A 27,809-nucleotide genomic window follows, 5' to 3' on the forward strand; every position below is an offset into this window, starting at 1 on the left:
CCGGGACCTCTTCCCGCCGAGTCAACCACAATGCCTAAGCCCAGAACAGGCCAGGTCCACGCGAGCCGGAGCGGATTCAGAGACACCGCTGCATCCAGGCCCTGAGCCACGCTCCTTAGGAACCCCCGCCAGGGCCGGGGAGGCGGGGCGGCCGCGCAAGCTCTACCAATCAACAGCCGGCGTTCGAATTCGCATCCTGGCGCGGCCAATCGCGAGCGTCCGAGCCCGATGGGGCGGGGCCCGGCCGAGCAGTGGCGCGCGCCCCCCCGGGCGGGCCAATGGGAGAGCCTGGTGCATTTGAAAACTCCGGCGGGCGGCGAGCGGGTCTGCGCCTGCGTGGGGAGTCGCGCTCTGGGCTGGCAGGCGGCACTGGCAGCGATACCGGCGACGGCAGCGACGGCAGCCACGGTTATGGGGAGCGGAGGCGGTGAGCGCTGGGCGCGGGGCGCGGCGGGGCGGCCTCGAGACTGAGCAGGGCTGGCTCGAGCCCTTCGGCCCGGGGTGCGTGTCTTCCCGGCGGCGCCCTTCCGGCGCGCGGTTTAAATGCCCGGGAGCGCCCTGCTCCTTGTGAAAGCGGCGCGCGGGGTCTGCCACCTGTCGAGGGCCGTGAGCGCCGCTCAGGTTTCCGTGGTTATTATCGTGGCTGTCCTAGAAAAAGGGGATGAGAAAAATGCGGTAAAACGCGGGGATCGTCGCCCTGCGTGTACGCTTGGCTTTCGCAGCATGTTAATTGATGATGGGAAGACCCAGGTGAAGAGCGAGGGGAGGGGGGCAGGAAGAAGCCCTGAGGAGGGAGTCGTGCGGGTGCGAGAGCAGCCACCTCCTGTCAGGACTGAAGGAAGGAACGGGTGGGAAACCAAGTGAATTGTAGGTGATGGGTTCCTCCTGCCTCAAGCTTCTATGTCTTCTGCTTAGAGTCAGCAAAGACTTGCTGAAGTTGAAGTTGGAAGGACCTCCTGTGGGGAGAGAGGACACTGAGACTGGCTGGGTAGCTCTGACGTCCGCAGAGCTGGGACAGGCCTGGCCTCCAAGTCCACCTTTGGCTTCTCTGCAGGGTGGACCCTCCTAGTATGGACTCGAAAACCAGACTGTTCAAGTCCACAGATCCTTATTAACATTATGCATTTTAGTCATGTGTGCAGATAGAAGCAAAGAGATCAGTAAGGGTCAAGGCGCCTCCCTGAGAGTGAAATGCAAGGCTAACCATCATCAGCGTTGGCTGCTTTTTCCCCCTTCCTGGTTGTCATCTGGGCTCTGGATCAGAAGGTTTCCCAATAGCCAGGTTACATGATTACTACTCACCATCAATGTTTATTGAATATTAGAATGAATGATGATGTCTTCTGTACCACTGCTACTCCTTTATTTAATCTTTGTTTAGGACTGTAAATATGGCTGGGGCAGAGGACAGTAACTGTTAAATCATGTTCAGATGTAACTTTTCATATCAGCACAACTCGTGTCCAACACATCACTTAGATCATTCTGATTTTTTTTCTTAAGTGATCCACTGTAGGTGTGCCAAGTGTTTCTGTTATCCTACAAAGCGGAGAATAAGAAGGAGACCCCGAAACCTAACAATCTTGAGTCTCCCTGAAGATGTGCTCTTTCATATCCTGAAATGGCTTTCTGTTGGAGACATCCTTGCTGTCCGAGCTGTAAGTTGTCAGATGAAAATAGTGTCAGGCCTGGCATCATTGGTTATATTGTACCCTGAAGGCTTCGTGTCTTAAATGTCAGAACAAAAACTTTGGCTGCAAATGAGGGTAGAGGAACCAACGGTGATATTGGTAATAGATGCCTGAGGTTGTTCTGATTGCAGGAAAGCTAAAACGTAGGACAGCAAGGTTTGAGTCTGCTCATTGTAATGTTTATTTTGACAGAGAAAATACCCTTTTATGGCAGTTAAATTTGCATCCCTCAAGAAATAAGATAGTATTAAGAAGAAAAATAGTATGTTCCTCAGGACAAAGCCCATGTAATAATATTCAGCACTGAAAGAGACTCTGGGAGTTATTTCGCAGATTTCAGAACTGAAGCTTCACTTTGAGTGATTTAACCAAGGGCATACAGCAAATTAGTGGGGGAACACCAGTAAGAACCCACTTCTCTGACTCCCAAACCTGCCTCCATTGCATTCATAATATCCATGGGTGCTGAATTTCCAATGGCAGTGGAAGCTTTAGCACTTAAAATGTTCACCTGTGCTCAGGGCCCCCTGTCTGGGCACTTCGTGCTATCACCCAGGACAGAAGTCCTACCTGAGGCTGCTGTCATGTGTTTCAGTCTTTTCTGAGAGCCCCCATTGACCTGCAGGCCCCAGCTGTGCTCCCACTAGCAAGACCCAAGTAGAGGAGCTCAAAACAGATTTCTGACCTACCTGTTCCCATTAGAGTTGGTTTCCCTGATCCTTGCAGGTATTATAGCATTATATCCCCTTTCTCAGCCTAGGTGCTTATTCCCCCTTCCAGGACCACTGTCCCCATCTTTACAGCCGCAGAGAAAGTTGTTTCTGGGCTCTTTTCTCTATTCAAAGCAATTGTTAGTTACTTTGATACACAGAGGCTGGGCCTTTACTACTAGGGTGGGGAGGGAAACAGGAGACCCTACATCTGTCTACACCCTGTCTTCAAGAGCTCCAGAAGCAGGGCTTCTGGGAGGTCCCTTGATTAACCACCACTACCCCTCTTCCATTGTTCTTCAGGTACACTCCCACCTGAAGTACCTGGTGGATAACCATGCCAGTGTGTGGGCATGTGCCAGCTTCCAGGAGCTGTGGCCTTCTCCAAAGAACCTGAAGCTCTTTGAAAGGTATCTCTGCACCCTGAGAAGAGCGTGGCTTTCTCCCACCTTTGGGCCTCCCTGCTATGCCAGTCTGTGTCTCAAGACCTGACCTGGGAATGATTTTCCTCTTGCTTGTTGCTCCTGCCAACACCTTATCCCCCAGGAAGTGAGTGAGGGCTGTCGACCTCACCCATTGAGTCACACAAGTTCCAGCACAGTCATGGGTCATCCACACCACCAGCACAGGCCTGACTCTCATTAGTCACAGCGGTGCTTCTGAAGGGTCCACTTGAGCTGTGACCCATTGTGTGTGACTCAGGTGCAGGTCACCTGGAAACTTTCCTCAGCCCTCTTCTTTTGGTCAGAACAATGTGATTTGAATCCTATTACATTATCCTCACTGGCTGATCCCACCTCCCCAGCCGGGGTTGGGACCTAGAGGAAGGGCCGGAGGGGCTGCAAGCTCCAGTGTACCAGTGGTCACAGACAGGCTGCCTGAGACGCAGTCCACCAACCACACAATTTACCTGTTTAAAGTGTACAACTCAATGGTTTTTAGTATGCTCACAGAGTTGCGCAATCATCAACACTATCTAACTTTAGGACATTCTCATGACCCCCAAATGAAGCCCCATAACCATTAGCAGTCACTCCCTATTTTCCCTATAGTAACACAAACCCTATGCAGCCACTAATCTGCTTTCTATCTCTATGGATATGCCTATTCTGGACATTTCATATGAGTGGAATCATACAACATGTGGCCTTTTGTGTCTGTGTTCTTTCACAAGTGTGTTTTCAAGGCTCATCCATGTTGTAGCATGTCATGAATAATTGATATTTATCTGCATTGACAAAAAAATTTTCTGTTCAAAAAATAGGTACTGTAGTTTTAAGTGCTGTGGTGGAACATAACCTTTATGGAATAAAATCATGTGACGTTTCATGTTCTTAATGTTCTAGGGCTGCCGAAAAAGGGAATTTTGAAGCTGCTGTGAAGCTGGGCATAGCCTACCTCTACAATGAAGGCCGTAAGTCCTCGTGGTGCTGAGGCTGGGGCTGGCCTCACCCCACTTGGTACTAATGTTTTAGAACAAGCACGAGTGACTTCCCTGGTGGTCCAGTGGTTAAGACTCTGTGCTTCCACTGCAGGGGGCACAGGTTAGATCCCTGGTTGGAGAACTAAGATCCCGCATGCTGTGTGGTGTAGCCAAAAACAAAAAACCTAATAGAACAAGCATGAGCCCTTGCCCATGTCAGCAGTTTAGTTGCTGTTCTTGCTGTGTCTGGCTGTGTACCATCCCCCCTGGGGAGCCTGTGCCAGAGGTGTCCTGCTCAGGGACCCATGGATGAAATTTGATTTTCTAGTTTGGGGGAGTTGCCTCTTTTTTAATGAACCATTAATTTCTGTTGACAACGAGTGACTGTGAGCAGAGACTCAGAATGGGGGCTACTCAGGCAAGCCAGCCTTCCCTGGCTGCCTAGTTAACACGACAGCCCATGCGTAGACCCCGGCTTCTCTCCTTGGCCACAGCTCATCTGAGGAACCTGGGGCAGCGGTCAAAGCGTGCCTGATGCCAAGTGTCAGTAACACAGGGAGCCAAGGCTCCAAGTGGGAGGCAAGTACAAACAGGTCAAAGCCAGCCTGGTACCTAGATTCCTTCATGCCTAAGGGGCAGGTGCTCCTTGAAAGAACCTGGTGCAGCCCTCTCTCCCAATTGCTGCCTGTCTCCTGAGTACACTAAGGAGCGAGCCTGCAGTTCATCCTGTCTCAGCTCCCAAGATGCATAAAGACTTGGGTATAGTGGCCATTTTTCTGCTTCTAAAAGACCTGGCGTCTTGCTGAGAGGTCACCCCGCTCACAGCTGGTTGACAGGACTGTTGGACCTGCAGACGATGAGCAGTCCTGTGCCCACCCTCCTGTCAGATGGCTTTGCCCAGATGAAATTCACATACCACTCAGCTCACCTGTCTAGTGTGTACAGTCCAGTGGTTTGGGTATCTTCACAGAGTCGTGCAGCCATCACTCATTTTGGAGCCATCATCTATCTCATTACCCCACAAAGAAACTCCCTACCTATTAACAGGGGTCTGGGCAGCAGTTCCCCACAGGAGGGAGGGTGGGCATCTGATGCCTCCACGCTGGGGGACCTTCCCAGATCTTCGGAATCCAGGCCGCTGGGAGGAGCCGCAGGGCACTTGGTTCACAAAACATGGGAAGAAAAGGGAGGAGCCCCCATCCCAGCTCTTCTGTCCTAAAACACCAGCAACTTCATATTGTAGCGGCTTAAGGCTTTAAACTTTCTAAAAAGACTGGAGAACTTCCCATACCCCTCCTTCAGAGACATCCCGGGCTGTGTTCTGTCCATCTCTTCAGTGTCTGTGTCTGATGAGGCCCGAGCGGAAGTGAACGGGCTGAAGGCCTCTCGCTTCTTCAGTCTCGCGGAGCGCCTGAATGTGGGTGCCGCGCCCTTCATCTGGCTCTTCATACGCCCACCTTGGTCGGTGTCTGGAAGCTGCTGCAAGGCCGTGGTTCATGATAGCCTCAGGATGGAGTGCCAGCTGCAGAAAGTGAGTCCTGGCAAAGGGTGCAAGTAGAGCAGGCTGTGCTGGGCGGGCTGAGCCCCGAAGGGTCCCGGGAGGTAAGAAAACCTTGAGGGGAGATGCTGTGGACCATGTAAAGTCAGGGACCAGAGAGCAGTGGAGGCACAGAAAACAGTGTGGATGTGGGAACATCTGCTAACGACTATCGGGAGAGGAGGCCTCGGAGCCAGGGTCAGGGGAATCGGGTGAGGGGCTGGGCTGCAGACGGGTCGACTGCTGGAAAGGCAGGACTGAGGCTCTGTGAAGCAGTTGACGGAGGCCTGGAATCAGGGAGCGGTCCTCTGCACAGAGGGGCTGGGCAGGGAGCAGGAGGACCCACACATAGAGGGACAGTCCCCGGGAAGTTCTGTCCTCTGACGGTCACCCCTCCTCCTCCACCTCCTTTCTCTAGACTCACAGAGCGTCCATACTGCACTGCTTGGGGAGAGTGCTGAGTCTTTTTGAGGTGAGTCCCCTCTGCCATCCCATAGGGCCCTGAGTTATTTGGTGTCCTGGCCCGAGTGAGCACGCAGGGCACAGCAGGTCTGCATTTTTGTGCTGCTCGCCTTTCTGGCAGCTTCAAGCACCAAGAACCAGGAACTGCGTGAAAGGCAGCAGAAGGGGGCTTCTGGGGTTCAAAGCCAAGATGAGCCCTGTCTGTGAGGCTGCGTGGAGCCAGGAAGAGTGTCTGAGCAGGACAGGACCCCGGGTCTATTTGTTTCATGGTTCTACTACTGGCAGCTCCCTCCCACTCCTCACGCAGTCCTCTGTACTTAGTGAGCCTTGTGATTCGGGAACCCCCTCTGCAGCAGTCTTGGGGAAGGTGGTGGCTCCTGGTGCTAGGTGCTCTGACAGCAGCAGGGAGGGACACTTAGTATGAGCGAGGAGCTGGAAGACCTTGGGAAACCCTCCCCCATCACTGTCCGGGCAGTGCCCGGAGCCGAGTCCAGCACAAACCTCGTGCAAGAGGAAGCAGGGCCTGAGGGCGGAATCCTTGGGCTTGCCTTCATGAGTTGGTTGTCAAATCGTGTATCTTCAGAGAAGTTGTTTTTACTCTAATGTAGTTAACTCATTTTGTTAAAGATGAGAACAGTATATGTGGTTACTTAGAGGTACTTATTCTAGGATGAAGAGAAACAGAAGCAGGCCCGGGACCTGTTTGAAGAGTCTGCTAATCAGGGGTGTTTGACCAGCTCGTACCTCCTCTGGGAAAGTGACAGAAAGATGGATGTGAGTGGGCCTAGGTCTGGGGAAAGAATGGATTATGTTGGCCAAAGGCCCAATCTGCAGAGTAGCCCTTGGATAAGGTTCTGCCACCGAAGCCGGGGTCCTCCTGGGGCTCCAAGAGCTGCTGGTCATGGGGCTGCTCTCAGCACTGCCCCTGAAATGACCACCACCATTTGGGGGATAAAGGGCTGGGAAGAAAGCATAGCTGGGGACCCTCTGGAGGTGTCAGGGGGGAACATTTAAGAAGACTATGGGTTGGTTCTGAGTTTCTCCAGAGACATGACCATGTAAGGGCATGGTGACTCTCCCGTTGACAGATGTCAGATCCCGGACGATGCCTCCACAGCTTCCGGAAACTCAGGGACTTTGCTGTCAAAGGCTGCTGGGAAGCGCAGGTGAGCTGAGAGCTGGCCTTTGTCCTGACATCTCCTCTCGTGGGGACCATGGGGGCAACACTGCTGTGTTCCCACCCAGGATGAAGTAAGAGTGGCCCAGAGTTTGGAACTGAGTCTAAGGGAGTTCAGCTCTAGGGTGTGCAGGGAGGAGAGCCCAGAAGCGCTTTCCTCATCTTTGCCCATTGCATCTAAGACAGCCAGCCACTTAATTTCTAAGTGCTGTGGACTACATCTGCATCAAAATTTATACAGCTCCCTGGGCTTCCCTGGTGGCACAGTGGTTGAGAATCTGCCTGCTAATGCAGGGGACATGGGTTCGAGCCCTGGTCTAGGAGGATCCCACGTGCCACAGAGCAACTAGGCCCGTGAGCCACAACTACTGAGTCTGTGCGTCTGGTGCCTGTGCTCCGCAACAAGAGAGGCCACAATAGTGAGAGGCCCGCGCACCGCGATGAAGAGTGGCCCCCGCTTGCCACAACTAGAGAAAGCACAGAAATGAAGACCCAACACAGCAAAAATAAATAAATTAATTAATAAACTCCTACCCCCAACATCTTAAAAAAAAAAAATTTATACAGTTCCCTAAAGTTGGCCTGTAGGGAAAGCATCTTGGCAACAGAACTTAGAGCTCCTTAGAGCAGATGGGTGTGTGGAATGCTGTCCTCTTCTCATTATCTGACCTGCTCACCAGGTTGTCCAGTGTTGGAACCAGGACATCAGGGGTCTGTAGTTGGCATTCTCCAGACACTCTCCCTGTGCAGCTGTAAAGAAGTCATTATTTCAAGACAAATCAAAGAAAGTCCCCCTTTGCCAAGCTGGTAGACGCTTGCTCTTGTCACCCCACCAAGTTGGGGGTTGAGAGTCATCTGCCCTTAAAAGCTAGGGAAGAAATCACAAAGAGGGTTGGCCCGCCTGACACATCACACAGAATGTTGTAATGTTTATGTCCAAAAAGGCACTTAACAAGTTTACAAGAAATATAACAATGAACAACGTGGTTCCAGTTCAAGCTCAGACTAATCAATAAGAATAGTAAGGCCCTGTAGAAGTTCACAGGGCCTCAGTATACTCAAAAAAGAGAAAATAAATACAAGCAGTCAAAATATGGAGCAGGTTTGACCTCTCTGCTAGTCAAAAAGGCACACGTTTAAAGAGATCGTGGCTGATCACACTAGCAAATCATATACACGTAGTCTTTGTGTTTTTGAGTGGATAGCTAGTAGCTTCTGAAAATACACTTTGGCTTTTTAAAATTGTTTTTTGGGGAGGGGTTTTGGCTGTGTTTGGTCTTTCGTTGCTGGGCACAGGCTTTCTCTAGTTGAGGCAAGCGGGGTCTACTCTTTGTTGCGGTGCATGGGATTCTCATTGTCGTGGCTTCTCTTGTTGCAGAGCACACGCTCTAGAGTGCAGGCTCAGTAGTTGTGACACACAGGCTTAGTTGCTTCACGGCATATGGGATCTTCCTGGGCCAGGGATCAAACCCATTTCACCTGCATTGGCAGGCGGATTCTTAACCACTGCGCCAACAGGGAAGCCCTGAAAATAGACATTTTTAACGATAGCAGTTTTTGCCGGCAAACGTGATAAAATAGTGTTCCTATGAGTGTGTGTGAAAATGTGCGCAGGAATTTCAGAAAGCGCCTGGGCACAGGTAGCGCCTGTGTAGCGCCTGTGGGTCGACTGCATGAGCAGAAGGTGCACAAGACTGCACAAAGGTGACCCTCAAAGTGACAAAACCAACAGAAACCCCCTCAAAGGAAGAACAAGGAAAACATGCTTAGAGAAGTCTCCTATCACAAAGAACCATCTTATCATTAGGCAGGCAAAGAAAAGCTAACATGTGTGTTCCGTGATCACAAATGCACATGCACACTACTACAAGTGCATAGAAAACTTTGGAAGGAAATATGTAGAGATGGTCGACAGTAACCACCGAGGGCTTGGTGGGCCCTGGCGGGTCCTGAGCAAGGTGCTCGTGCATCTCATTCAATCCTCACGGCATCTGCCGAAGCAGCTGCTGTTGTGTCATTTGGTGAAAAGTGAAACTGAGGTGCAGTGAAGCCCCCAGTTCTCCTGTGGTCACACATAGACCCAGGTCTTAAAGCCGGGTCACTCAAGCCCCCAGCCTGCTCTCGGCCACTATGCTACGTGGCCTCCCCCCAACATCAGCTTTCACTAGGGAGTGGTGAGCAGAAACAAACTTCATTTAAAAGAAAATGCTGGCAGAAGACTGGAATTGGCCGTGGAGCTGTGCTGGGCAGGAAGTCAACTGATATCCCATTATGCACCTTTTGTCCCTTTTAAAATGTTCTATCGTGATATTTATTTCCAAAAGATTAAAATCTTTGCCCTCCTGGTTTCAGAAGGCTTAGAAGGTTTAAGTGGGCCAGTGTATGTACAGGCAGAATCCGCCTCGCATTCAGAAGCAGGAACTCAAAACCCCCTGCTCATCCCTCGAGTCTTTTTGTCCTCAGCTGTCTCTAGCCAAAGCCTGTGCACATGGAAACCAGCTCGGACTGGAAGCAAAAGTCTCCAACGAGATAGTCTGCCAGCTGTTCCAGGCCTCCCACGCTGTCAGTAAGCAGAGGGTCTTCTCTGTGCAGAAGGGACTCAATGACACAATGAGGTGAGGGGTCCGAGCCAGAGCTTCCCATGAGGCAGAGCGGCAGCCGTCTCCGTGTGACAGGGTCTGTCTGTTGTTTCAGCTGAGCCTCCTGTCACAGGGCCCCTGCGTCATCAACCCCACCAGGATCCACCTCTGTGTGTGTGTGTGTTTCAGCTGAGCCTCCTGTCACAGGGCCCCTGCGTCATCAACCCCACCAGGATCCACCTCTGTGTGCGTGTGTGTGTGTGTGTGTGTGTTTTCTAAAACCAGTAATGCCTAAGTTATCCAGGGCTTTGAAAAGAAAAATTTCCCACATAAATGTCTGCTCTCTCCAGTTTTCCTTTTTAAGCCTCAGACTATATTAAACCGTACTAAACTAATCTTTCAAAAATGATGCCAAAAAACCACCTTTTCTTTCCAACCCATCATCACGAGCATCAGCGTGCGGGAGTGTGGGGGGCAGCTGCCATATGCCTGCAGCCTCAGAAACCCCACTAACTGCCTCTTCCTGCAGGTCCATTTTCCTCCGAGGTTTGGAGATAACACACTTTTACAGTCAATCACAGAACATGTTTAGAGAGTAAAATGGAAAATGTGAATAATTTTTTAAGCTTACACCAGAGATTTCAAATACATTTTAGATTTATAATGGGCAGGCTCTGGCTGTACTGTGGCAGACAAAGCCCAGCACCTGGTAAGCTCTCTTCCCTGGAGAGGCTCCGTCTTTACTCACAGCAGGGGGTGCAGTGTCCTTGGCTCCCACATGAATGTCACGAAGCTGCTGTGATTTTGAGTCCTGTGCCTGTGCTGGGGGTGGTGCCCCCTCCCCCACGCCGTGCCCTCCCAGTCTGCCTTTCTGTTGTCAGCGGGAGCCAGGGGACTGTTGCTATTCCTTTTGTGTGCTGGGGGTGGGGGTTAACATAAACTTAACCTTTCTTTTCTTTTCAAGAGCTAAAGTAGTTTTATTGAAAAAATATCATTTCAACCCCCGAGTTGAGCATCTTTACATTTTCCTCTATGTTAAGCAACAGCTGACTTTTTCTTCCTTTTTTCTATTGAGTTATAATTGACATGTAACATTAGTTTCAGGTTTAACCATTTTAAAGTGTACAGTTCTGTTGGTCTGTTTTTATAAGTCAGATCACTGAGCTTGTCAAACGTGTCTGCATAGGAAGCTTCCTCTTCTGCCCCTAACCCTCAAACACCTGGCCTTGCGTGTCTTCCTCCCCAGCCCTTTCCCCCTTCATCCCGCCTCCTTCCTCCCCTCCCCAACTCAGCCCCAGTACTCCCTCCTTCCCTCTGCCTATGAAAGATGCTCCTGTCTGGGCTGACACCTGGAGCAGTCCCTCCTGTCTGTCTAGAATCACTCACCACCACGTTTCTTCTCTCTCTTCTCCCCGTCTCCTCTCCCTTGTGCAACAAGGCGTTCACCATGCTTGGGCATCCTTGATGTTGCATGCAGTATTCCCTTGTGACGTCTGTGTCCCTGGCCCTGCTTTTAGCCCCGTCGAGGAGGGACCCCATGTCTGTTGGCTATGCCAGTCCAAGTCCTCCATCATGGTTGCTGGGTGACAGAACTCCAGCACACAGGCTCAGGGAATCCTGCTTTAGCTGCATTCCTGGCTCTTTGCTCCACTGTGGAGGGTTGTGATAAATGACCCCACGGGTGAGAGTTCCTCAGAGAAGACAGGTTTGCAGGATGATAAACTTTGACTTTTCTCCAGTCCTGCGACCTGTCCTAGGTCCACAGAGCAGACCTGCTTTGCTCCCTTACAAGTAACAGTCCAGGCTCATCCAGTGCCTGGGGGCTCCGGGGTGGGGGAGGCAGAGTACACATATGTGCAGCCCACCTGCCTCCCAGGAACAAAGTTGGGAGTCATGGGGCCTCCCAGCCCCTTGGACAGGGTGTCTCAGCCTTGGACAGGTGCCTAGGTAAGCCAACGATGCCTAAAGTGATCGCTCACCCCTCGGGACAGATGGCTAGACAGGAATGGGAGATGGGACACTCATGAAGGCTTGGCCTGGTTTTCAGGGTTGGTGCTCTTCCCACAGGTACATTCTCATCGATTGGCTGGTAGAGGTCGCAACCATGAAGGACTTCTCAAGCCTGTGCCTTCACCTGACCGTGGAGTGTGTGGACCGGTACTTGCGGAGGCGGCTGGTGCCCCGGTACAGGCTCCAGCTGCTGGGCATCGCCTGCATGGTCATCTGCACCCGGTGAGAAGCCCCCCAGGCTGGGCCCGCAGATGGAACACAGCATGCTGGTGCTGCCCAGTTCACAGGCTGGCTTTTCAGTGGAACAAGCCTTCAGCACCCCACCTCCTTATGACAGGGGTTTTCATTTAAGGGGGTGCCCACGCCAAGTGGTCCTACCCACACAGGGGTGGCAGGGCTGACCCTTGGTGTGTGGGCAGTTGCTCATCCCAACACGTGGCCTCAGGATCCAGAACGTGGCCTCTGTCGGGCAGGCTCAGGCTGGAACCCTCTTCCCCCGGCCCCTGAGGGCAACACAGCGATGAGGGAGGGTCACAGGCGGCTGCCCTTGCCAGTCCGGTTCTCAACTCTGCGTCCAGAGACCTGCATTTCATTGGTGTCATGTGCCCCCACCCCCAACTCCCCACAGAACCCCTCCAACCACGTGGGCAGGATGCATCCTCCTCAGAGAGGCAGCCTACCCCTACGGCAGCTCTGACTTTTCAAGTCAGACCATTTTAAGTTTTACCTAAATCCACCTTTCCACCCAGTTTTGCCTTTGGTCACAATGTGGATGGCAGTTCCCACCATACATTTTGCATCTTCTTTTTCTAAAGCAGACTTCTCCTACGAGGTCTGCTATCTCCCCTGGGCAGTGCTTTCCAGACCAACATCCTTATCTGTAAGGCTTGCGAGGGAGGAACAGGCTCATTGCACACAGTGGTGTCAACTATGGAGAGATTGATTTGTCTTCTGCATGGTAACCCAGAGGCTTGTGTCACTGGGATGGTTTATCTATTTCATGACGTCATGAAGGAGGCCCAGGTCCTGACTTGCTCTCTGCTACCTGCCATGACCCCTGAGGCCACCAGGTCCACCTTTGCAGTGAGCGCAGTCATGTAGCCACGACGGGAACTGGGAAGTGGGGTCTCCAGGTGGCTGTGGAAGCAGGGTCCGGGGGCTCAGGGTCTGTGAGCAAATGCCACACGCTGTCCGGCACCTCTCATGTGTGCTCTTGGAACCCGGCGTTCCAGGTCTTGTCACCAGAGAGGGCTGAACAGACAGGTCCCCAGCCTCCCTGGATCTAAAAGGCATAGTTACGTCCTTGCAATGAGAGACTGAGGTACCAGACCACAGGCTGCTGGCAATGAGATGATAATTGCTTTAAAAGATTTTTAGAAGCTGAGATGCCCCTACATCCACTTTCAAAGCAGCACCTGCCACTGCTCCGAGCACAGGGCTTTCTCCTGCCCCACTCACATAACATCCCCCAGCACCTGCAGTCCCTACAACTCCTGTCCTCTCTCTTGGCCCAGCCAACAGCAAACACGGGAGCTGCAGATTCCCCATGACAGAGCAGCCAAGGGCCCAGTCCCAGTCCACCCTTGTGTGGGGAGGTGTCCTCGGCAGGCCACTGGACTAGCATGTTCCCTGATAGTTGGAGCTGGTGAAGAGTAGAGAACAGGGTGACCACCTGCCTAAGGACAGTCCAGTTCCCATGGCCAGACCCTGTGCTGGATTCAGACCTTCAAACAACCTCTATCTCTGGCTCTGATGGTTCATCTGCCTTCTGGATTAAAGCTGTTTATACTCGCTCCATAGAAGCTGACACAAGGCAGGGCAAACCCTCATCCATCGGGTCGTTAAGAGGATTGACCGATCATGTCATTCATGGGTGCGTTTTTCAGAAACACCTGCATGCCTAGCAGTCCAGCAGCTCTCACTGCCACTGATCTGTAACACTAATCCCCCTTCCCTTCCAGCCCCCATGATAGGCTCATCTGACCTTTATAGTTCCCCTCAGTGGCTAGGGGCAGCCGGGTCCACTCTTTGGACCCCCCAACCCCATCACTGAAGCCTAAAGTGATCACCCCACTAAGGGGAGTGGGCTCAGTGCTCAGACCCCTTCTTAACACTCCAGGTTCATCAGCAAAGAGATCCTGACGATCCGGGAGGCTGTGTGGCTCACAGACAACACGTACAAATATGAGGACCTGGTGAGGATGATGGGAGAGATCATCTCTGCCTTGGAAGGGAAGATTCGAGTAAGTGGCCACTTGCTTTTTCCTTTTGAATCAAAGTTGAGGTCACATGAGGGCATGGGAGGGGCAGAGGGTTATCTGCATGGCTTTGAGCTTCTCTGCTCTGGGAAGCCCTCCTGGACCCAGAGGGCGCGAGGCCACAGCTGTTTGGTGTGCACAGCGGTCGGGCCAGATGCTGGGCTAACCATGCCGAGGGTGGTGTTTCTAAGGTCCAGCCTCCCCACCGAGTGGGTGGAGGGGCCCTCTGTGTGCTGAGACCCCACGTCCGCCTCCCCATTCCCTCTAGGTCCCAACTGTGGTCGATTACAAGGACGTCCTGCTGACGCTGGTCCCCATGGCGCCAAGAACCCAGCACCTGTGCAGCTTCCTCTGCGAGCTCTCCCTGCTGCACACCAGCCTGGCTGCCTATGCCCCAGCCCACCTGGCTGCAGCCGCCCTGCTCCTGGCGAGGCTAACACACGGGCAGAGTAAGGAGCCTATCCTCCCCACCAACCACTCAGAACGTGGGCTGAGCCAGTGGTCTGGGGGATTCCTGGAGTCAGGAGCCAGTGCTCAAATTCAAGGGGGTTGGAGGGAGAAAAAGAAGTGTGTTCATCTCCTGGAGAAGGAAACACCAGAATGGACTAAAAGCCATTGTCTGGGGGTGAGGTTAGAGACAGTTCTAGCTTAATATTTCCCACGCTGTCGACAATGAGCACGCATGCTCTGTACCTGGGGCCTTTTCAACCCTGAGCCCTAGGAAACTCCATCCCAGAACCATCAGGGCTGTGGGGCATGAGAACAGCCCCACTATTCCTGCTTTCCTCCCCAGCACAGCCCTGGACCACTCGGTTATGGGACCTCACTGGGTTCTCCTGTGAAGACCTCATCCCCTGTGTCTTAAGCCTTCATCAAAAGTGGTAAGTGTGGGGCTTCCCTGGTGGTGCAGTGGTTGAGAATCCGCCTGCCGATGCAGGGGACACGGGTTCGTGCCCCGGTCCAGGAAGGTCCCACATGCCGCGGAGCGGCTGGGCCCGTGAGCCGTGGCCGCTGAGCCTGTGTTCCGCAACAGGAGAGGCCACGACAGTGAGAGGCTCGCGTACCACACACACAAAAAAAGTGGTAAGCATGTAAGGAAGCAATTCCCCCCACAACCCCCCAACCATCCCCCTACACAGAGGGTATGTCCTCAATACCACAAGTCCAGGGGGAATTTACTCTCACATGAGGGCTGTCAAGACACTCAGACCTTCCCCGCGTGAGCCACATGTCTCAGGATTGACGTTAAGAAATTCCAGGGCCATGTTGCTTATTTCATATGTTTTTAACATTTGATGTGTGAGCAGCAGCTCCCCCCAACCCAGACCTAATTCCATGGGCAGTGGAACATAAGAAAAAATGAGACTGTCTCCCTGACCAGCGGTAATTTCAGTCTAGGACAGGTTGGCCTCCAGCTCTGGAGGTGGCAGACCGCAGCCCCGGGCACACACCTTGGCCCTTTCCCTCACCTCTTGTCTCAGCTTGGCTGGCAGACTTGCTCCTCCCACTCCTCAGTCCCACCTGCACTCCCCACCGCATGCATATCTGCTAAAGCCCCCAGGGACCTCCTCCTTTCTCTGCCAGGCCACGCTGCCTCAGTGTCCCCTTCCCCAACGCAAGGGTCCGGGTAATTCTGCCTTTCTGCCTGTCCCCAGATGCTCCCTGGGAGACATAACCACTTCCAGGATTCAGAACACATCTAAAAGCCAACCTCTGACCCGAGCCATAGACCCCCCTGCCAGCTTGCCCACTCCAGGCCATTCCTCCTCGTAGATTTCATTTGGTGCTTGGTGGACAAGGCCCTGGTCATCCTATCAGAGCCCTCAGGCCAGCCCATTTCTGCTTCTCTGTCCCTGCATCCCAGCGGCTCTCGGGGCCAATGCACTTTCTTCACCTGCCCATGGTCATTGCCCCAGCTGCCTCCTGGATTTCCACAGGGTAGCCTCTGAGGACGGCACTTCTGCTTACACCTTGGGGATGAGATCAGAACTTGGGCACGAGTCTAGAGATTCCTCGGACCAGCCCCTCTGGCCCATCTGCCACTTCTCCCCCTCCCCGCTAACACGGGGAGCCTGTCAGCATTTCCTGAGGTAGTGTGTGCACCCCGTTTCTCCTGCAGGGCCCAGACCTTGTCGCTGGTGGACAGGAGCATGGGTGACGGTGGCAGGTCAACACGTGTCTGACCCCGAGGTTGCTCAGACCAGTGCAGAGAGTCGGTGCCTGACCAGGCTGCCAAAAGCTGCTGCCTGGCTGCCTTCCTATACCCATCCCCCAACCCCCTCCGAGTTTTTTTTTTCCCCAATCCAGATAAACTGGAAACATTTATTTACCAACGAAACTTTTTTTTAAAGTGTACAATTCAACAGGCTCTTGGTATATTCAGAATTGTGCAGCCATCACCACAAGCCACAATCAATTCGAGAACATCTTCCCCACCCTCAAAAGAAACCCCGCCCTCACCACCTATTACCTTCATGTTTCCCCTCCCCACCAGCCCCCAGCAAACACTCATCTATTTCCTGGCTCTTTCTGTTCTGGATGTTTCACCAACATGGAATCATACAACATGGGGCCTTTTGTGACCAGCCTCTCACCTACGTAATGTTTGCACTGTACAAATAGCCCACTGGATGGAGGGACCACATCTTGTTTATTCAGTCGTGCACTGATGGACATCTGGGGTTTTTCTACCTTCCAGCTGTTGCAAATAGTGCCGCTGTGAACATATGTGTCCGGATTTCTGTGTGGATCTCTGTTCCCCTTTCTCCTGGGGATGCACCTGGGGGTCATAGGTGACTCGAGGAACTGCAAGACTGTGCACAGCAGTGCTGGGCTTCACTCCCATTGCTGGGCTGGTTTTGAAAATGTCTTGTCCTTCTCTCACTTCAGTGAGTGGAGGCTAAAGATGGGAGCCTTTGGGGTGGAGGTGCCAGCACCGTCTGTCCCCCACTACCCTCACGTGTCCCTCTGGCTGCAGCTTCCATGACGATGCCCCCAAGGACTACAGGCAGGTCTCTCTCACCGCCGTGAAGCAGCGATTCGAGGACAAGCGATATGAAGAGATCAGCCAGGAAGAGGTGCTGGTGGGTGCTAGGGAGCGGGGGTCCCCGCCTGCCTCTTGGGGCCTCAGCCCTCCCTCTGACCCCGGCTTCCCTTCAGGTGCTGAGCTACGGCCAGTTGTGTGCAACTCTAGGGGTGAAACAAGAGAGCCCAGAACCTGCGTCTTTTCTCAGCACAGGGGACATTCACACCTTCCTCAGCTCTCCCTCTGGAAGGAGAACCAAGCGGTGAGTGAGCCCTGCGGGCCAGGCCTGGGTTCCCTCGTGACCTGTGCAGCCATCAGGGCTCCTGAGGAGCAGCAGGAAGAGAGCAGATCCCCAGAAAACTGAAGCTGTGGTTGGTAGTCTCCACTGCCTACAGTACCGTCTCCTTTCCCCAGTGTGGCTCTCTGGCTCCAGCCTGGCTCCCTGTGAGGGATGGTGGTCTTGAGCACAGGTTGAGCCCGCTCAGGCTCTGGCCCTGCCCCATGTCCGGTGTGAGCCATACGGGACTGCTCTGCTCCACCACACTGTCACTCCCAGCGCTCCAGCTGTGCCCTCATTGTGTGCATCCCTTTTACCCCCATCTCTTACATCTCAATGTCCCAGCTATACTGCCTGGAATAACCTCCCCCTCCACCTCACCTACCTAAAGAACTCCTACCCATCCTACAAAGTCCAGATGAGCAGGAACCTCGTCGTGCTGCTGGCCCTGCCTCTGCGAATCTGCCCTGAGCTTCTGAGGGCAGTTCCTGAGTGGCTGTGTTGTCCCTGCTCACAGCACATGGGGGCAGGGTCAGGCAGGTGCCAAGAACCAGACTGGGCCTCCCAACACTGCTGCCTATGACCCAGCTCCCGGCTCTCCCACCGCACAGGAAACGGGAGAACAGCCTCCAGGAGGACAGGGGCAGCTTCGTCACCACGCCGACCGCAGAGCTGTCCAGCCAGGAGGAGACACTGCTGGGCAGCTTCCTGGACTGGAGCCTGGACTACTGCTCTGGCTACGAGGGCGACCAAGAGAGCGAGGGCGAGAAGGAGGGTGATGGTGAGTGCCAGGGCCAGAGACCACCCGGTGCTGCCCCAGAGGGGATAGTGGGCAGGAGGGCCCCCAGCCTGAGCTGCAGGAGAGTGTGTCCAGACAAAGGTAGACATGAGAGAGCAAAGCCCCTGGAATACCAGCTCACAGGGAGGACAGGATGTGGGCACAACCCACGCCCAGCTCTAGCTGGACCTGTGCTGGTGGAAGGACATCACCAGGTCAGGGACAGAGGAATAGACCTTTCTAGAAGGTTGTGCGAGATGTGCCCCCTGCTGGGCTCTGTCCCTCAGGCACCTGTCCTGTCCAGCAGGTTAGGCTGCAGGAGGCTCTGTCCCCATGTCTCGTCAGCCATCTGCACAGGAAGCCCAGATCGACAGCTTCTGTTGATTTTCCAACTGCTATTTTTGTGTCCACTCAGGGGATTAACTAAATTATTAGATGGCCAGTTTGTTGTCACTTCCTACTGTCCCCTAGGTCACATTGGGTATTACCCCAAGTTTGAAAGGAGACACTTCACCCCCAATTTCTTACGTAAAGGAAAGGGGACTGTCCAGCAAGGTTCAGGATGTGCGGCCGAGAGCTGGACCCTGGGCTCCCCTGGGTCCTGACTGGGCACAGGGTCAACCTGATGCTCAGGCTATGGCCTGACCTCTTCCCTACCTCCCATAGTGACTGCTCCCAGCGGTGTCCTCGATGTCACTGTGGTCTACCTGAACCCGGAACAGCACTGCTGCCAGGAATCAAGTGATGAAGAGGCCTGCCCAGAGGAGGAGGGGCGTCAGGACACACAGGCGTCAGCACCAGGCAGCCAGACGCCTTGGACCCCAGGGCTCGAGCGCCCTCTGTGCAGCAGGAGGGGGCCAGGCAAGGACATAACGACCTCAGGGTACTCCTCTGTCAGCAGCACGAGTCCCACAAACTCTGCAGACGGCTTGGGGGGCCTTCCCCGATCTACCTCAGTACTGTCCCCGGGCAGTGACTTGAACACACAGCCTTGCCATCATCACACAAGGAAGTCGTGTGTACAGTGTCGTCCCCCAAGCCCCCTGGAGAGCCGTGCTCCCCAGCAACAGGTGAAGAGGAAAAACCTGTCCGCCCACAATGAGGAGGAAGAGGACATGAACTTGGGCTTTTTGAAGCTGTGAGTGTGTCAGTGCATTTGCTGCAGTGAATGTTTGCTGAGGGAGGGCTGCTGTTGCACTAGCTAGGGGGAGTGGGGGGCGCTGGAGATGGATCCCTGTAGACCCCTGGTGGCAGTCACACGGGGAATAGAAAGGAGAACTTGGAGCAGTAAGTTTCTTTCTCCAGGGGAGCCCATTGCGAGCCATCAGAATGTCTAAATCACAACAAAAACTCAGTTCCTTCTCTCTGGAAAGTTTAGCCTCAAAGCAATCATGCCATACTGTGTGAAGCCTATTTTTCTGTCCCCTCCCATGTTTGTCCTGCTTTCTCTGGGAAACTTAAGCCCAGGTCCTGAACTTCCCAGCCCCACGGAGCCCCGGGCACCCCGGGAGCTGAGAGCTTTCACAGCTGAGAACATGTGTAACCCAGGTATCCTGGCACAGCTCACCCCCTCCCACATTTATCTGGTTCGGGGTTCCAGGGGGAGCCAACAGCTCTGAGCACACCATCCCTGTGCCCACATTGGCCTGCCCTGCCCCAGGCAGCTGTTCCTTTCCTCACTGGGTGGTGGGTCCTACCGTGAGGGAACTCTGCCCCACGGATCGTTTCAGACTGCGTGTGAATACCGGGCAAGTGGGCCCTGACATTTTTGCAGGCCAGGGCCTTGATGTCTTGGTCACAGGCTCTCTTCCTCCCATATTCTCAGCTCATTTTAGAAATCTGCCCCTTCTGCGATGGTTTGTCTGTGTCCCCAACAGATGATGTCTGTATGAACATCGGAATGTCTGGGCCATTTCTTTTCCTGTCTTTATTTCCATCCTCCATCCCGCTAACATAAAAAACAAAAGAAAAATTAAAAATAGAAGGTATTAGGGCTTCCCTGGTGGCGCGGTGGCTTAAGAATCCGCCTGCCAATGCAGGGGACATGGGTTCGAGCCCTGGTCCGGGAAGATCCCACATGCCGCAGAGCAACTAAGCCCGTGTGCCGTAACTACTGAGCCTGCGCTCTAGAGCCCGCGAGTCACAACTACTGAAGCCTGCACGCCTAGAGCCCGTGCTCCACAGCAAGAGAAGCCACCATATCGAGAAGCCCGCTCACCTCAAGGAAGAGTAGCCCCCGCTTGCCGCAACTAGAGAAAAGCCCTCGCACAGCAACGAAGACCCAACACAGCCAAAAATAAATAATAAATTAAATAAAATAAATAAAATTTTAAAAAACATTAAAAATAGAAGATATTAAATTTTTAAAAAATTCTCAACATAATTTAGGCTCAACTAAAAAAAGAAAATTCGATTCAAACCCATCAGTGCTATCCTGACACTGTGTGCAAAACCAATTTTCCCAGAGAGGTTAGCCAGGAAAAAAATTAAATGTCATTTGTAACATCTGAGGTGACCAAGATACAGGAGAGCAAGATTCAGAGGACCTGTTTGTTGGGTGAGGGTGGATCTGTTGTGAGTTCCTGAGAATAATGACCACAGGGACTTGGGATCTGATGAAGACTGACCCTGACCTCTCTCCCCTGCTGACACACTCACCCTGCTGATAGCTTTTGCTTCCTCTTGAAAATGTCAGAAAGAACCACTTAGCCAGGAGTGTCCCCCCAAATGCTCTTGAACCAAAACGACAGGGACAAGGAGATGCTGACTCCATGAGGCTTTTCTGGGTGTTGATTTCCCTGTAGGAGCTCTTTTTGCTACTGTAGTAGAATTCTGACCACCCTGGGTCAGGCATGGTTGAGTAAGGGAATCCCAGCGTAGGGATTGCAGACCTCCCTGTTGACTGTGTGCCCTTAGGCATGTGTGAGCCTCAGTTTCCTCATCTGTAAGATGGGGAAATAATACCTACCTCACAGGGGTGTTGTGAGGATTAAATGTGATGAGGGTCGTAGCAGCCGTGTGATGTGCATGACTGAACTGTCTTCTCTCACTCCAGTGGGGACCTAGTACCACCTGACCTTGGGGTGGAGTGGGGTCTCCCTGCATCTTCGGGTGGGGTGGGGTCTCCCTGCATCTTCTAAGCACTGACTGAAGCCCTCTCCCCTCCCCTCCTACCTCACAGAGAATCTCATTTTAGTCAGAATGCTGTTAGCCTCCCCGCACTAGGTAAGAAAACAGGCCACTACCGATGGATGCGCCCAACCTAAGGGCAGTCCCAGGGCTGCCTGGGTCCTCACCCCCTTCCCCTTCTCTGCCTAGCACCCTCAACTCCCCTTCTTTGTGTCTCTGTCCTCTGCTGCAGCACCTTTTTATCAGCAACTGTGAAATGGACACCTCCCAGGTTTGTCACCCGTCCTGCTCTCCCCTGAGATTTCTTGGCCCCTGAGGGGTTGGCATTCATCTGTTTTTCCTGTTATCTCCAATTACAGTGGACCCTGCTGCCTGCACCACTCCTCCCAGCCAGCATCTGTCCCCACAATCCCTCCTCGCCAGGTGTCTCCTAATTCTCTGAAGGCCCCGTTCCCCCATCCTGCAGACATTCCCTCCTGGGATAGCCTCCTGTGGTTTCTGTGACAACAGGCTCTGCTGTCCCTCCACCTCTCTGGGCTCCAGCTCCCCCTCACCTGTCCCCATCCATGCACACCTGCCCCACCTTGGACCAGCTTGCCCAGGCCCATTGCTCCATGTGCTACATCCTTGGCTCCTGGGCTTCATCCGCCTCTGCCCAGGTGCCCACTGATGCCTCCCCTGGATGTCATCACCTCACCAACATATCCAAAAGTGAACACTCCCTCCTCCCTTGTCCCTGCTCCCAACACACATGTCATCCTCACTTCTATCGACTGCAGTAAATACCTACTGGGCCCTTCCATGTGCCTTGCCCTGTGCTAGGTGGCCCGGGGTCAGCAAGGCAGCAGGGCCCTGCTTTAGATCGCCTTCAATACAAAGACGAAGCCAACCGTTAAGCGATCACAGGTGCCACTATCTACCCGGTTATCCAACCCAGAAGCCTGCGCGTCAGCCGGGGTCCTCACCCGCGTTCCCTCCGCTGCTCCCGGCCCGAGCTCAGAACCGGAGTCACGGCTCGGACCCCGCGGGAAGGGGGGGTCCTTGAGGCGGGATCGTCATCGAGTAGGGCGGGCCCTGAACTCTGGGCTTTGGATTGGGCAGTCCGGCCGGAAGGGGCGATCTTCTAGGCCGGAAGGGGCGGGATTTGGCAGTGGCGGCAGATCGCGAAGAATGGCTACCGCTTTCATGTTGTTTGCCGGCAGCTCGCGCCGGTGGGTCCCGCGTCGCTGGAGGGAGCGGGAGGCTGCGCGGCCCGAGGCTGGCCAGGGTGCTGAGCCTCTGGTGCGTCCTTTCCAGGCTAGTGGCCGAGCTGCGTGACGCCCTGGATTCCTGCGCCGAGCGACAGCGGCAGCTGGAGCGGAGCCTGCGAGTCTGCCGGCGGCTGCTGCGTGCCTGGTACGCGGACCCCGGGACCACCTGGCTAGGCTTCCCTCGGGCCGTCAGAACCCCGCTTAGAGACCCCGGGCCGGGAGGCCCGGCCCAGCGCTCACTTCCGAGTTGCGGGTTGTCAGTGCTCCCCGCTTTTCCTGCAGGCTCTGAGGCTGCGGATCTGCCCCTAGGCCAGGCGGCCCTAGGGGCCTGTTGAGCCCGGGCCGTGCCTCCTGGCCGTGCCACGGCTGCCTTGTGTCTTCGCAGGGAACCAGCCGAGACCTTGGCTCCGGAGCTAACCCCAGGGCCAGAAACTAATGAAGAGGCCCCATCTGCAGGTAAACCTCAGCCACCCATCTTCTCCAGGTGCCCCCCCTGGCCTGTCTTCTGACCCGCAGTGGTGAGGGACCTCTCCATGACTCTTGGTTTTTACAGCATGCATACCCAGCCCGCAAGACCTCAAGGAGCTGGAGCTTCTGACCCAGGCACTGGAGAAGGCTGTACGGGTGCGAAAAGGCATATCAAAGGCTGGAGAAGGAGACAAGGCCCCCAGCCTGAAGTCTGGGTCCATTGCCACTTCCCCTGCCACCAGAGCCTCTGCCCCACCCAGCACCTCACGCAGGGCTGGCAGCCGTGCATTAGAGACAAAACCCCCCAGGGGCATCCGCCAAACCAGGGTGCCTGCGAAGGACCTCCCTGAGTGCAGGCTTCTGTCAGTGGGGGATCAGGCCTGTATGAGGCAAGGGGCTGGAGTCACCAAGCCTGAATCAGGCCTCAGGAACGAACAAATAGTCCTGTCGGCTGCTTCTCAGGCCCCAGAAGCTTTTACACTCAAGGATAAGGGGTAGGTTTCCCATACCCTCACTAGAGGAACTACTGTCTCTACCTGATCAGATCCTGGGCAGCAGCAGGAGTCTGGGTTTGGGGTGACAGGGGGGGCAGGGCATTGAACTGGATGTGGGCCAGTGGAACCCCAGGATGCCACCCCATGAGGCCCAAGCCCAGAAGCTGGCAGAGTGGAACAGCTGGCTATGAAGGTGCCACGTTTGATGCACTGGGGCCTGACCTGTGCCCTATCCACTTATCCACCCAGCCCCAGGGCTCCACCTGAGCTCTCAAAGGCCTGGGCTCTGCTTTCTCTTCTCTCTGCCAGGTGGGACCTGGACTGGGCTGGCTCCTGTGGTCACCCTGGAAGCCCTGTCTGAGGGTGGGTGAGCTTCATCCCTCACTGGGCTCTGAGTAGGGAGTGGGGCCTGCAGCCCCCAGAGTGAGACAGAGCTGCCCTGAGCACCGGCTTCCCTGACAGGATCCTGCTGCAGCTGCCAGAGGCCTTCAGGAAAGCAGCTTCCTGGAATTCCTGGTGAGACTGAGTCTTGTGGCTGGGTGAAGGGGGAGGGGAGACCAGGGAGGCTGAGGCTTCCCATTGGTAAGACTTTTCCCACAGGTCCCTTGGCTTTCTTTGCTGAGTGGCAACACTCTCCACATTAGGAGAGTCAGCCTCCCTAGGACAGCTGTAGTCACCTTGGACTCAGCCAGCGGCCTCTGAGGCCCCAAGGCACTTAGTGTCTCCAAGCCCCCGTTTGTCTTCCTTGTGGAGATGACAATAATAGTACCAGCTTCTAGAAGTGTTGTAGGGGTTAAACGAGGTGGTGCCGTTTCGGGTGTTTGTGCTGTGCCTGGTACAGAGCCAGCATCCAAAGTTCTTACCAGACATTTTGGTCACCACTCACTGCTGGCTCCTCTCCCCTTTTTCCTTGAATTCTCTCCTAGCATTTCCCAGAATGGGTCAGCCCTGTCCCCTTTTCATGGATAGTGTCCCCATCGGTTCCCCAGGACCCCCAAAGGCCCCTCCTGACATTCAGCAGAGCCAGACACCCCAGGCTGGGGCTGCTACCCTGGCCCTTGCCTACTTCTCATGGCCCAGCCCAGCTGGCTGGAGTAACCATGTTGCTTTCTGGTTTGTGGGCTGCGCATGTGTGCATCCCAGCCTGTGGGCCCAGCTCAGCTCTACACAGACCAGTGATTCTGTGGATGCTGTTACCACCGCCAAAATGCAGTTCCTCCAGAAAATGCAGACAACTGTATCCTTGCAGGGCTTGGGGGAGTGAGGGGTGGGGGGCAGAGGTTCTGGCTCTAAACCTGGCGAGTCTGAGGAGGAGCAACTCCAGGAAGGGCCAGAGCTACTCCAGGACCCAGCCCTTGGGGAAAGCGGAGGGGCCTGACCACAGGGGACTTTTCCTGACCCACATGCAGTCAGGCTGGCCTGGCTCCAGGCTCAGTGCCACTGAGGTGGAGGCAGAGGTGCGGCACCTGCAGAAGGCCTGCTTGCTGCTAAGACTTCGAATGGGGGAAGAGCTCACGTCAGGTTAGTGGGCCCTTAGTCGCGTCTCTGGTCAGGGTGGGGAGGGCTTCAGGACTGGTGTGGACCTGGCCTGCTCCCCCTGGCTCTCGTGTAGACCCCAAGGACTGGATGCAGGAGTACCGCTGCCTGCTCACCTTGGAGGAGCTGCAGGCCATCATGGGGCAGTGTCTCCACAGGCTGCAGGAGCTATGCACAGGTGAGGCCTGCCCCGCCCGTGCTGAAGTCTGGTTGGGGTCAAAGTCCTCTAGCCACGGGGTGGTGTTGGGACTTTAACAGCATCCTGGGAGCGGAGGCAGGCAGGCAGGCTGGCCCTTCCCTGTGTCACCCCACTGCATTCTGAGTTCTTTGCAGTTGTGCTGTGGAGCTGGCCAGCACAGCATCCCTGCTCCAATCTCTCTCTGACACACAGACCCCACCCCTCCGAGTAGCTTACTTATTTATCCAGTTATTGAAAAATTGCCTTGTGACAATCAGAGAGGTACTGGCAGATGCCTGGTATTGCAAGAGTTAGTTGTTTATGGACAATAGGGTTTCATACAGGAGGCAAGGGGAGACTTTGCATCCCCTTAAAGGGGCCTGGGAAGGAGGTGCCTGGTTTGTGCCCTGTGAGGCCATATCCCCTGTCCTCGCAGCAGTGGTGGAACAGCAGCTGGGGCCGTGGCCTGAGGGGAGGTTCCCCAGGGCCTCCTTGCCCTGTGGAGGAGGAGCAGACCCTATCTGGAGCCCCCAGTTGCTTCTCTACTCTAGTACCCAGGAGCTGCAGACCCTGGCAGCCCTCAGGCTGCGGGTGGCCATGCTGCACCAGCAGATCCACCTGGAAAAGGTACTTCTAGAGTAGGGAGTGGGTGACTGAGTGTCGGGGAGCCGTGGGCCCTGGGGAGGACTCTAGGTCTGGAGCCTCATGAGGGTTTGGCCTCAAGAGCTTATCTGTGCTCCTTCCGCCAAGACCCACCAGGGAAGGGTGGGAGCTGCTGGGCCTGTGCCCCTGTGAGGGTGCTGGAGCTTCTGGAGGAGGGATGGGCTGGGGCATGGTACCTCAAAGCTGGCCCAAAGTTTGAGCCCTCCTCTGGGGGCCCTGGGCCAGCTGGGACAGGGGACCCCTTGAGACGTTCGTCCTGCACCACCCCCCAGGTCCTGATGGCCGAACTCCTCCCCCTGGTGAGCAAGCAGGAGCCGCTGGGGCCACCCTGGCTAGCGCTGTGCCGGGCTGTCCACAGCCTGCTCTGTGAGGGAGGCCAGCACTTCCTCACCATCCTACGAGAAGATAAGCCTGCTGACTGAGCCCTTCCCGTGGCCAGGCCCACCCCCAGTCCCCCAGAACCCTGCAGCAAAGGCAGTGTGGCTCTGCCCCTAGCCTGACTGTCAGTGAGAGCCCCCCTTCCCTGGGAGGAATCAAATGAATGGGCATTGAGGGGATTTTCACTGGTACAGTGAGCCAGGGGCCTAGAGATGCCTGTATCCCCTTAGGAAACCAGGTTTCCAAGGGGCAGGGACTGCCCCCTGGCTCTTCCTGAGGAACTTAGGGCCTTTCTAATGGCTGCTAAACGTGCTGGTCAGGGCTCAGTTTGGCTTGGCTTTCCACAGGCTCAGGAGACCTGAGACTGGTGGGGGCTTTTCTTAGCTACCTCTGTTTTCTCTTGCTGTACACTTAAAAGCTACTTGTGTGACATTAAAACTACTTCAGAAAGTTTATATATTTAAATCATACCAAAGTGGGACTTGGTGCATGTTTGTTTTCTTCTTTGTGTTTATTACATACCAAGAATATATCAAGTATATTTACTAAGAAATAGGCATATCCCTTGTGTACTGAAGGGAGGGGGCAAAGCTACTCAAGGTGGGCTGCCCTGGGGACTTGCCTCATGCACTGGCCTAGCACACCTGAAACCTCTCCCCACAACTGCCTAGATTTGTACCGGGCTTATCAAGACAAGCCACAAGCCAGCATCGCAGTGGACGGCCACTGTCTGCCCACAGCCATCTTTCCTGGCACCCGTGCCCACCACCTGCTCCTGTACCATTGCTGTGGCTAATGTGGGCTCCCCAGACTGAGTCCACCCCTCCCCTGCTCCACTGTCACCTCCAAGGCTCCTACCTCCCCTGTTGAAGAAGCCACTGTTTCTTGGAAGGCAAGAAAGTGTAGAGGTCAAGATCACAGCCTCTGGGTTTACAAGTCACACATCATGGGTTTACATCATGACTTGTTTGCTGATCTGGGACTTCCAGCAAGATTCTTTAACACTTTGAGCCTCAGTTCCCACTGTTGTCCCCACTGTCATACTGGGGTAGTGGTTATTACCGCTGGGCTGAAGATGAATAAGATGGTGTTAGATGCTTCACAGCTCTGGACCCTGGTGAGGGCTTCGAGGCAGCAGTGTCCCTTTCATGAACCTTTAGTGAGCACCTGTGTGGACCAGGCACAACCCTCAGAGTTAGGGCAGTAGCCCTTTGTTTGGACAGTGATGTTGAGACCGAATAACACCTGCTTCTGCCCTGAGAAGTCCAGGCCCAAGAGGCAGATGACTCCTGGAGAAGGCCAGGTCTTCTGCAAGCCTGATTAAGTGCCGCAGGTATGGGGGATGAACTGGGTGAAGTTGAAGCCGCCTCAGGGTAGCGCCACCCTGCAGGAGGCCCTACTTGTAAAGGGCCCCACAGTCCAACAGGCCAGAAACCTTGGACATGGAGTCCCAGGTCCTTGGGGCTGCTGGGGACCAGATGACAGACCAAAGTAGAAAATGAAAAATCAGGGCCCTCACTGCACTGAGGGGGTCTCCAGGGAGTGGAACTCCAGAGTAGGAAACCCAGGGAAGAGGGAGAAAGAGAGAGAGGGAGCCTGGGGTACAGCCACCTCCTTCTGGCCACTCCACTACTGCCTCCAGAGCTTATGTCCAGGTGCTGGGATCTGGAGGAACCCTTAATCTCCAGGGCACATCCCACCACCTCCCTGTTTACTGGCCACCCCAGAATCCGTTTCCATAGCAAGTGGTCTTCACCGCGATTATTTCACCCACTGGTTCTTAGTT

The 27,809-nt window shown here is 54.5% G+C and overlaps 2 protein-coding genes across 6 annotated transcripts; both read left to right on the plus strand.

Moving 5' to 3' along the window:
- The first annotated feature begins 334 nt into the window (after positions 1 to 334).
- CCNF (cyclin F) lies at positions 335 to 20,219 on the plus strand. 2 transcript variants are annotated; one of them, XM_059037468.2, is made up of 17 exons: positions 346 to 427; positions 1,504 to 1,658; positions 2,705 to 2,811; positions 3,748 to 3,815; positions 5,162 to 5,355; positions 5,780 to 5,833; positions 6,493 to 6,597; positions 6,912 to 6,989; positions 9,464 to 9,615; positions 11,647 to 11,811; positions 13,709 to 13,832; positions 14,116 to 14,296; positions 14,641 to 14,728; positions 16,825 to 16,924; positions 17,007 to 17,134; positions 17,761 to 17,930; positions 18,594 to 20,219. In XM_059037468.2, the coding sequence occupies exons 1-17, from the start codon at positions 412 to 414 to the stop codon at positions 19,067 to 19,069; spliced, it is 2,361 nt and encodes a 786-aa protein (XP_058893451.1). In that variant the 5' UTR covers positions 346 to 411; the 3' UTR covers positions 19,070 to 20,219. The 2 variants fall into 2 exon arrangements, with proteins under 2 accessions (XP_066868773.1, XP_058893451.1); XM_067012672.1 differs by lacking the exon at positions 1,504 to 1,658 and having other exon boundaries at positions 335 to 427; positions 18,594 to 19,882.
- Positions 20,220 to 22,198: 1,979 nt separating this feature from the next.
- Positions 22,199 to 27,766, plus strand: TEDC2 (tubulin epsilon and delta complex 2). Of its 4 annotated transcripts, none has more exons than XM_059037617.2 (10): positions 22,199 to 22,267; positions 22,353 to 22,451; positions 22,692 to 22,762; positions 22,860 to 23,268; positions 23,731 to 23,784; positions 24,412 to 24,505; positions 24,678 to 24,789; positions 24,881 to 24,982; positions 25,419 to 25,609; positions 25,918 to 26,498. In XM_059037617.2, exons 1-10 carry the CDS (start codon positions 22,227 to 22,229, stop codon positions 26,065 to 26,067), a joined length of 1,323 nt encoding a protein of 440 aa, XP_058893600.1. In that variant the 5' UTR covers positions 22,199 to 22,226; the 3' UTR covers positions 26,068 to 26,498. The 4 variants fall into 4 exon arrangements, with proteins under 4 accessions (XP_058893600.1, XP_058893601.1, XP_066870068.1 ...); XM_059037618.2 differs by having other exon boundaries at positions 25,422 to 25,609; XM_067013967.1 differs by lacking the exons at positions 25,419 to 25,609; positions 25,918 to 26,498 and adding an exon at positions 26,695 to 27,766.
- Positions 27,767 to 27,809: the final 43 nt, after the last annotated feature.

The sequence above is a fragment of the Kogia breviceps genome, chromosome 14, assembly GCF_026419965.1.
Source record: "Kogia breviceps isolate mKogBre1 chromosome 14, mKogBre1 haplotype 1, whole genome shotgun sequence".
Classification (NCBI taxonomy): domain Eukaryota; kingdom Metazoa; phylum Chordata; class Mammalia; order Artiodactyla; family Physeteridae; genus Kogia; species Kogia breviceps.